Source organism: Lycium ferocissimum, chromosome 1 (assembly GCF_029784015.1).
Source record: "Lycium ferocissimum isolate CSIRO_LF1 chromosome 1, AGI_CSIRO_Lferr_CH_V1, whole genome shotgun sequence".
Lineage (NCBI taxonomy): Eukaryota > Viridiplantae > Streptophyta > Magnoliopsida > Solanales > Solanaceae > Lycium > Lycium ferocissimum.
Genome location: NC_081342.1, coordinates 20,478,509 through 20,489,333, shown reverse-complemented (window position 1 = coordinate 20,489,333; position 10,825 = coordinate 20,478,509). Strand labels below are relative to the sequence as shown.

Here is a 10,825-nt window from a genome sequence, read left to right as displayed (position 1 = left end):
ACCAACCCCTTTTGAATGGATCACATTCATTATTCCTAACCTCTTAAGTGAAATGACAGGGCTTAAGGAAGTCATATCCCTTTAGGATAAGAATGTCCCCCATGGCATATAGATTGGTCATGACACTCCTCATTTGGGCGTAGATACTATGAGTCAAGCTAAGCTTGGCTCTTCTCTGCCCCTCCTGAGGTGTCTTTAAAAGACCAGTCTAAACCAAGTGGCCCATACTTCCCTTAGGAAGACTTATCACACCTCCATATTCAACATCAGACCAACTCCCATTTAACACCATTCATTTCAGAATAGGCATAATACATTAGTCATTTCATTCTCCTAATTCTGTGTTTAACATGATTTTTTTAAAATACTAATGATGCAGGACCAATTAATACTAGACAGATCACAGCTTTTATTATTTTTGTCTAGATTATACTATTTAGTTCAAGAAATGAAAGGTCTTTACCTACTTAAGATCAATCAAGTGTTCATTTCTAAGTTCAAACCAAGTTAAATGTCTTCACATGATGACAGTCCACACATAAAAAAAACCATACCAACTTTAAAATACATTTTTTTAGAAAAGCAAACAACATATCAGACAAGCCAAACCTCAAGAAAAGAAGTGAAACATGGATTCAAACACCAAAGGAGCAATTCACCTCTTTAGGACTTAGTTAATGGCTATTCAAACTCTCTATTCATGATAAGGACATGAAAAACACCTACTCTTTATTTCAAACTAGTTTTAGACAACATAAATTCAAAAGTCCCAAGGCATGACAAAGGGGTAGCAGATAGCTGTCCGTCTATTCTAACTTTGCTTTTAGGTAACTAGAAATCACAAAAGCCCCCCCCCCGACCCCCAAGGCATGGCAAACCATCCTTAGTCAATTATCAACTCTCATTGAACTCCACAGTTATGAGAAACAAAGTCTAGGGAGTTGGGGAAGCCTTGGGGTCTGGAAGGAAGGGACAGATAAGGTGAGGTCATCACCTCCCCATCCCTTTCCTACACCTTACCTTCAGTAAAAGGGATCCTAAGCTCCACTGGTCATTACCACCAGTTCACACCTAGGCTCACCTATGACTCTCCCAAAGCAAACCCATCCCTTTACCTTATTCTCCTATCAAATACCAACCACAAAAACTCATGGACAAAGATGGTTTGCCACTACCCACCCTCTAAAAATAAGTCTCACCTAGACCCGTAATTTTTCACATACACAAAATAGTTCCAATCAACTTTAGTTTTAAAACCACTCTATGTGAGGCCATACTGAATATTTTTAGCCATTGACACTTAAGAAAACTGCAACAATCAAATCACTTAAGAGTTCTAAGAAAAATCAAGTTGAATATGAAGTTTCAGGTTCAAAACAGTTCCATCTCCAATTGACCAACCTTTTTTAAACAATTATATGTACATCAAGACATCATATTACCTTTACCCTATCTTAAACCTCTTTTTGGGAAAATCAAACATGAATTAGAGAGAAAGTTAGATAATATGAATGTAGAGTTCAAATTCTATTCAAATGAAATCAAACATGACACTTTGTCCTACTAATGGCATATGGTGTTCCCTTTTTTTAAATTTTTAAAACAAGCTCAACAATTTTATAGACTTTCATGAACTCCTAATGGAAGTTTTGACACCCTATTATCTTATTAGTGATCTTAAATCTCCAATTTCATTTTAGACTACTTCATCCTACTCTAGAACGTCACTTTCCTTTAAAATTATCCAGACTGGGAGACCCCAGACCCACACAAGTGTAAGCAAAACACAACTCCAAATGCCTAAGCCCATTTTCACAAATTTCTTATAGACATGTCTAGTTCCCCCTAAGTTGTGTTTTAAAATAATCATGATCCCTTCCTATGTTTTACCCCAATCACAAACTTGTGTCACTTAGTTAACATCAAACAGGTATACAAACCCACACAAGAACAGAATCAGGAAAGAGAAAAGAAAACCAAAGTCACATTCTCATAAGACAAGGACAATTTTTTCAAGTACTTCTAACAGATATCACCACCTTTTGGTGTTCTACTACATTCAATCAGGATTAATGTTAGCTTAAAGTTCATCAAAACTAGTGCCATGACTTAGGTGACCACATTCTCATCAAACTTAAGCATCGAGCAACAAAAGGTAGCAACTTTCAACATATAAGAGAATACACGGAGCTTATCTCAATATATTTAAACAATCCTTTTATTGTTTAGGCACACACATTCAACCTTTTTCACAAAGACCACTTGTTAATGTCAGACAGGACTTTTAAAATAAAGAGGGACATCCTCCACATCTACATCTTAATTAATATCTATTCAGTAGACAAGCTCAACTAAATTATAGGCAAATCAACAACTAAACAACATTAATGAATTATTAACATATAGACTAATACTGAAAAATACCAAAATAAATAAACAGGATAGAGCATTGCCTTTTTGTGGTGCAGCCTGATCAAAAACGAATTTGAAAGCCTTAAGTGCTCCCAAAACTAACAACCCAGCCACATAGACTTGAACAAAAGAAATAAAAAGATTCAACTCATAAAGACCTAACACTTGGAGAAGTCTTAAAATTTTACTAGTGAAGGCTTAAAAAATTTCGAAGTTTAGCCTTCCTTTAAACTTCTCCAACTCTTTAAAGACTAAAAAGACTCTTTAAATTTTTTTGACTTTGAGACTCAGATTTCCTTTCAGAAAAAAGCCTCTTTTACCTTTCCAAACTTTTTTTCAACTTTCCGACCTTCAAAAACTTATTTTTGTAAGAGGGTTGGGGTTCTATAAAATAGAACCCCAAAAGTTCAACTAAAACTAATAGCAACGATATGGGATAAAACCTTTTCCACAACCAAAACTCAGTAAACAACAATCCAACGGCCCAAATCTAGTGATTTAGCAACGTATGCGGTCAGATTGACCCAAAAAGTCAGATCTGACCCTTCTAGGGTCAATCTGACCCAACAACCATGAACCAATCAAAAAACTGCGAGAAATTTGAGCAAACTAACTTAAGCAAAAGAAAATCACGATTTTAACTACAAACCTAAAAAATAAAGAGTAAAATAAGGACCCATTACCATTTTCGTGTAAGAGGAATACGAAATAGAGTAGAACTTTTGATGCTTTCACTATAACAAGCGTGTAATAGTTGTGCTTGTCAGCAATCTCTGTAAATATGCCATTTTTTGTAGAGAGAGGCAAAGGAAAACTGAGGGGGTTGTTTGGGTTTCACAAGAATAGGAGAGAGAGAAATCGGGGGAAGGGGGGGAGGGGTTTATATTTTTTGCAAAAACAGGAAAATGAAACTGAGGAGGGGGTATACCCTCTTATGCGCTTTAAATGGATTGGCCCAGGTCTCAGCCTGGCCTTCAATGGACTCGGTCCAAATTCTAAGTATAAAAGAAAAGGCCCATGTGTTTGTGTATACACCAAGTGTATACATAGATATATGCCTTGTGTGTGTGTATATATATACATACTTGGTATGTATATCTAGTAAATTAAAAAAAAAACAAATAATTAGACAAATATTAAAATTGAAGAAGTTTTAATTATAGGAAAAATTAGGCCATAATTATCTTATTAAAATAATTTAAAAGTCGGCCAAAATTGTTAATGGGCCTAAAATGGCCTTAAAATTATAACCAGGCCTGATTATTTCAATTATGGCCTTTTTGGCCTAATTAGCAAATTTTGAAATTAAATTAAACTGATTATTTCAAATAAAAACATTAACAGGCTGATTTTGCAAAAATAACTCTAAATTCTTTAAATCATGAAGTGACTAATTTAATTGTGAACAAGGCAAAAATATATATTTATATAAAAAGGATCAATTTTGCAATAATTATCACTTAATTAACTAATTATCCTAATTAAAACATTTATGGGCAAGTATACCTATTTTTTGACAAATAATGCAAATTATATAAAAATCAGAAGTTTAAAGGGTTAACTCGTTAATTACTTAAATTATTTAAATTTCTCAAACTTCATGGATTAAGAGGAAATAAAGTATTTGCAAAATTTTGGTAATTTTAAATAATTAAATATATGAAAACCCTTCTCTCTCTTCCTTTTTTGTTTTTAAATTAATTAATTAAATTCAAAAAAATCTCATAAAATATCATGGAAATACTCATTAATAAATTCATGATGCATGAAAATCCCTGTTATCAATTTAAGGGAGTGAGATATTGACCTGGACAATTTATAAAAGTCATTTAAAGCTTTCAAAATGACCCGTTCATTTTATTTATTATCCAGGGACTCTGAGTGATTGAAATGAATTATGGGAAGTCAAAAATTAGGTGTCAACATAGGTTACACGGTTGCTGAAAGATAGATGTTTGTCATCATCAAAAAGGGAATTTGATGGCATAAAGTCATAAGTGAAGTTTTGACGATTGACAAAGTAAAAACTTGGAACTAATAAACTACCTTAAGGGCATGATGGAAGCTGAACTAATGCAGATGAAATGACAATAATATTCGAAGCAATAAAGCACAGTGATAAGAATAGACATTGATATGAGTAGTTAAAGAGATAGATGGTTCTGAAGTAGAGGTTCCAGACAAATTTGAAAGGCCTGAAAAAGCAAGCAGCATAGGATGGACAGAACAAGTCGATAGACATATTCCATTGTAATGAAGCAGCAGAGAAAAATGCATATCCATAGACATATGTGTCTCAAGGCAAGACAAGTGAAATGGTGTAAGCACAGAGAGCGAGGAACTGGTCAAAACACATGCAGACAAGTACCATTTCAAGGAAATGAGGATGACTTAATCACAGAGTAGTTCAGTGAGGAATAAAGGAAGAGATGTTCTATCAAAAGAGTCAATAGTTACAACAGAGGAATGTCAGGTTATCAGGTGCAGTGGATGAATGAACCCAGACGTGAGGAGATCGTGAGAAGAGAAGGTGAAGGTGACTCAAGACTCAGAAGACAATGACTTAGAAGTAGTTTGTTCAACTAAAGAGAGTTGCAGACAAAGCACATGAACAAGGTCTGCAAACATGTTCCAACACAGAGCAAGAACATAATCCGAGTCACAGAGTGAGGCAAGGCTGAAGACATGATTTATTCAAGCTGTGAATAAATCCAAATAAAGAAGAATACAGACACAGAGTGTTACACCTCATATCTTAGAACTAAGGTTAGACTCGTATCGTTATAGTTTTAGTGTAAAAACTAAAGGTTTGAACGTTTTCCGAAAATTGTTGATAGGCCTATTTTGGAAATTTGGGAAAGTACCCTCAATGACAATTGTAGTACGCAGAAATACCTTTCCAACCATATAAGTAAGAGGCCAAACAGAGATTGGAGCAGGGAGATATGATCGTCACAAGATGGCTAATAGTAAGACGCTTAAAATTTGATAGAATCGGTTAAGTTTTTGATATGTCTGCTTTCCAGCTCAATTTCGTGAAACTCTGTTGAGACTTTGAGAAAACTTAAAACACAAAAGTTGTAGATATTTGTAATACCTTTCCAACGACATATCGTGGAGGCTTAATGGAGCTTTGTACTAGGAGTTATGTCATTTTTACCGAACGCTCTCAGAAATAGCCTAGGGCGCCTCCCTGGGCTACACCCCGGGCTCCGCGCCAGGCCAAAATCACTGAAAAATGTAAAAATCATCAGTTCCTATAATATAGGCCTAGTGAGCTTCCCCCTGCGACACCCGGGGCGACGCACCCGGCCAAATTATGCCTGAAACAATCTTTTTTCGAATTTTATATGTACCCAACTCCGAAAAACTTTTCCCACTTCTTTCTAAACCATCTTTTTGCAGATAAAACACCCTAGGGCTTCAAAAAAGCATCCAAGGTGAGTTCCTACTCAAACCCTATTGATTATTACATCAATCTAACAAAGATTAACGCTAGAATCCCTATCAATTCTATAGATTATCGATCGAATCTTCGTCTTGGACAAAAGAACCCTAGAATCATAATTCAAGAGGATTGAACTTCAAAAAAGGTTATACTTCTACCCTCTAATCACTTATATTTGTGAATTGATGAGTTCTTGGGAGAATAGTAAATGGGTTTGATAGAGAGTACCATATGAACTATGCTAGGGTTTTGGATTATTAACTCAAGATTGTTGTAATCATATGGGTGATGAAGAATGATATTAATTTCATCAAATTGATATTGTAGAATCACCTAGAAGTAATAGAATAGGAATTGGGTGAAGAAAACACCATTAATGAAGGTTGTGGAGCTTTACACTAAGTGTTTGATAAAATGCTTAGGTGACCAAAGCATGGACGTTATTGCTAATATGGAATCCCTTTGACTTATGTTGCTATAGATTAAAGTTGAAAGGGGTGACGAACATTATATTATGCTCAAAGGCCAGAATTAAGGTATGTAAGGTGATGTGTCCGGAAGTTATGGCACATCCAAGGCCATTTTACAAGAAGTTTTACTTGTTTTTAAGCAAGTTAGTGTCTATTTAATGTGTTTTTAGCACTTTTCAGGTAATGGAGCAGTTTTAGAATGAAAATAGTTAAAGTGCAGAAGTTGGCTGTAAACTCAGTATACGGACCGTATTCTCAAATACGGGCCGTATTCCATGGGCGTATTTAAGGATAAGCAGAACCAGAAAGGCATCCAAAGGAGATAGTGAAATACGAACAAATTTTACGGATCATATTCCACTTTACGGTCTGTATTTCAAAGCGTATTTAATCATTTAGACATTTGGCAGAAAGTTGAAGTTTTGGAAGTTGAAAGATGACTATGTAGAAGACGGACCGTAAATCAAAATACGGTTCGTATTTTAAGAGGTTGTAGTTGAGCAACTCTTGAAGGAAACCCTGGGCGTAAACTGGTTTACGGTCCGTATTTAAAAATACGGACCGTATTTTGTACCAACGGGGACCAAAGTACAAATCTATAACTTTTACATTTTCAGAACCTATAAATAGCCATTGTTGGGTTTTAATTGTGATCAGTTATTATTTTTTTGTCTCTTGACTTAGAACATCAAATACTCTCTAGTTTTTGAAGATTCAAACATCAATTCAAGTATTATCAATTCCTCTTTTCTTCCAAAGTTAGCAATTATGAATTCTTCAATTTCTTATTTCTTGGTTTTTGTCATAAGTAGCTAAATTCCCTTACTAAGGTTATGAACCCAATGATGGGTGTTTTGTGATTGATATACACATAATGGATTATTACAGTTTATTTATTATTCATTCTTCATTCATAATTAATGGATGCAAATATTGATTAATGCCATAAATCTTGATTTGTTTGGGAAAACAATTAGGGTTGGTAAGAATAAATAACAAGAACTCAAAGCTTTAAACTTTGTTTAATAAATTCACTTAGGAATAAGAAGAATTTACTTTGCATAATTAACTGTTCTTCGTAGCTACTTTCTTATATTTGGGAAAATCATAGAAAGAGATAATCTTTATTTATTGGAAAATAGTAGAGATTCATATAGAGGTTAAGTGCATTCATATAATGATCCATTAGAAGTATATCAAGATCAAGACCCATGATCATACACCTTATCTAACGGGGACACAACCTTGGTTTCTTTTACCATATATTACAACCCAAAGCAATTAGTCATCAACAACCAACTTTTACAAAAATTATCGGATTAAGACATTAGACCTAAATTAAGCATTCTACGAGTTTAGTAACCTTTTCACACCATATTCCCTATGGGATTCGACCCCAACCTATTTGGGTTACTATATTTGGCATCGTCCTCTTTATGCTAATTCAAGGTGTAATTTGAGCGTATCAAACTTTGGCGCCGTTGCCGGGGAGTACGGTTTTGAAATTACAAAATAGTATTTGCTTTGATTGAAGTCTTTTTTCTTATTCCATCACACCTTGTTTGCTATTCCTTGTAAACCAGGTTAACATGAATCAAAATCAGCAAAACCAACGTGCTGGTAACGTGAGAATCGATTGAATAATCAGGCGAATGAATCAGATGAAGAAAATGTTTTCGTTGTTCTTATTCTAGAGGAAAACTATGCATCTGCTATTGTTCATCCTCGGTGTGGAGCTGCAAGCGTAAAAATTGACTCCTCTCTATACCAGTTGTTGAAGCTTGAGGGCTATTTTCGGAACTCTATCGAGAATGACCCTCAACGTCATTTGCAAAATTTTGTGGATGTGTGTACTAATCACATCCAAAATAACATTCCACAAGATGCTATTCGGCTGAGGTTATTCAACTATTCCTTAACTGGAGATGCAAGAGCATGGTTCAAGAAGCTGCCCCGGAATTCCATTACTACATGGGCAGAGATGGCAGCAGTCTTTCTCAAGAAATGGTACCCTCCTAACAAGAAGGCTGAGATTCGTGACAAGATCTATGAATTTAAGCAGCAACCAGGGGAGCAGTTATATGAAGCTTGGGAGAGATTCAAAGAGTATTTGCAAAAGATTTCGAATCATAGTTTTCCGGAGAACATATTAATGGAGAAGTTCTATCGAGGGCTGGATCCAGTGAAGCAATCAGTTGCTAACAATGCAGCTGATGGATGTTTCATGAATAAATCTTACCGACGAGTGACCAACATACTTGACAGGCTGACCACTCCCAATCAAGCTTGGCACTCAAACAATGCTGACATTGTGCCTTACGGTAGTACCATGATCCAGAATATGGTAAAGAAAAATCTAGATACCCAGCAAACATTGGCTAAGCTTGCAACAAATATTTCCTTGCTAACAAAGAAGTTTGATGAAACCCAGATTAAGAAGGTGAATGTTTGTGAGGATGATGTAGGTATGCCAAAAGGGATGTACCAGACCCAAGAGGGTCCATTTCACGAGGGACTTCCTATGCAGATAGAAAATGCTAACTATGTGAATAATTCTCAAGGGGGTTATCAAAGACAGAACTACCAAGGTAGTTACCAGAATCAGAATCAATGGAGACCTCAGCAAGGTCAAGGTGCTTATAACAACAACAACTCAGGGAACTACAATAACAATTATGGTGGTGCGAACCAAGGGATCTACAACAACAGTAACAATTTTGGGAACAAGATTTTCAATCCTTATATACCACCAAAAGGGAAATTAACAGAGCAAGGTAGTTCGAGGGTTGAAGCAATGCTTGAGAAGGTCCTGGCAAATCAATCAAAGTTTGAGAGGACTTTATCTGGGCTGACAGAGACAGTGGGTTCCCATATAGAAGCTATTCAGAAACTCAAGTCACAGATGCGAGATATTTCTAGAGAGCAGCACCCTCCTAAAAAGGGTGGACTTCCGAGTGACTGATCTAAATCCAAAGAATGAGTGAGGCGGTGTAGACCGTGTGTTTGCCATCAGTACTAAGAGTGGTAGAATACTCCAAGGCGCTGATAAGAAGATTTTTTATCTTGAGCCGATAGATAAAGAGGAAGAGGTGTAGTCTGAAGCACCAATTATTGTTGATGAGAATCCTACAGACAAGAAGGTTGCTGATATTCCAAAGATTGTGAAGGAGGATGATGACACGAGCAAGCAGACTATGAAAGGTTGGTAAAGAAGAAGGAAGATGCTAAGTTTGAGAAATTTTATGATCAGTTGAAGCAGTTATCTTTGAATTTTCCCTTCTTGGAAGTTGTCAAGGAGATGCCCGATTTTGCTATTTATTTGAATGACCTACTGACCAAGAAAAAAATGGTGCAACATGAAATCCTGAGTTTGACTCACACTGTGAGTTCTATTATTTCAACAACTACTATTTAGAAAAAGGGAGATCCTGGGGAGTTCACCATTTCTTGTTCTGTTGGGCACCATGATTTTGCTCGTGCTTTATGTGATAATGGGACGAGTATTAATTTGATGCCACTTGATATATACAAACAATCAGGTTAGAGGATGCCAAGGCCGACTACTATGAGGTTACAGATGGCTGATAGGTCTACTAAGAGGCCTGTTGGCATGGTTGATGATGTTCTTGTGCGGGTTGGTAAATTTATGTTGCCCGCTGATTTTGTGATTCTTGACTGTGTTGTTGATCGGGACATTCCTATTATTCTAGGGAGACCCTTCCTTGCTGCAAGGAGAGCTCTGATGGATTCAGAGTATGATGAAGAAGTTACTTTTCAGGCTAGCAAGGGGATGAAGTTACCAAGTGCTTCTGAGAGCATTTCGGTAATTGATTGGTTTGATGTTGTTGATAAAGCGGTGGAGTTCAAGATGGAAGAAGAAACTTTGGGTGAAGCTCTAGCCGGTATTCTTGTGAACTTTGATACTGAAGACATGGAGGGTTATTGCTATATCCTGTATTTTTAAACATTGGGATATTCTAAAGCTAATCGCGATAAGTTAAGGACAAGACAATTTTGGGATACGAGGTAGAGACTTTTAACCTCCGATTTTATTTTAATGCACAATTTGCTTATAAATTTTATTTGGTATAGAAATATTATTGGAGATTAGGGATTAATTAACCATGATTAGATTATTAAGTGGGATTAAGATTTAATTATTTCACTAATTGGCCATTGTGGCCGTGTGGGCCCCACCCGTGAAATGGCCAAGTGTAATTGGCTCAAACTTTGGGTGGGACACATGTCCAGCCCATGGACATCCTATATATAGTAAGTGATGACTCATTCATCAACTATCCACTTCATTTGTTCACTTACAACTTAAGAAACTTAAGAGATAGAGAGAGAGACTCTCGGCCATGGCTGGCCGAGAATGAAGTCCTTGAGTCTTGATCAAAAAAATAATTTTTACAAGCATTTCCACTCTTTAGAAGGTGTATAACAACGTGGAGTAGTCATTGGAGTAGCAAGAACGAGTATTAATTCAAGGCAC

General features: G+C 36.1%; 1 protein-coding gene and 1 non-coding gene across 2 annotated transcripts; one reads left to right on the top strand and one right to left on the bottom strand.

The window, feature by feature from the left end:
• The first annotated feature begins 7,919 nt into the window (after positions 1-7,919).
• On the top strand, positions 7,920-9,292 carry LOC132063190 (uncharacterized). Its single transcript, XM_059455650.1, has 2 exons — positions 7,920-7,950; positions 8,025-9,292. Exons 1-2 carry the CDS (start codon positions 7,920-7,922, stop codon positions 9,290-9,292), a joined length of 1,299 nt encoding a protein of 432 aa, XP_059311633.1.
• LOC132031635 (small nucleolar RNA R71) lies at positions 8,360-8,466 on the bottom strand. The gene has a single exon (XR_009408321.1). It is a non-coding gene; the product is annotated as a small nucleolar RNA R71 (small nucleolar RNA).
• Positions 9,293-10,825: the final 1,533 nt, after the last annotated feature.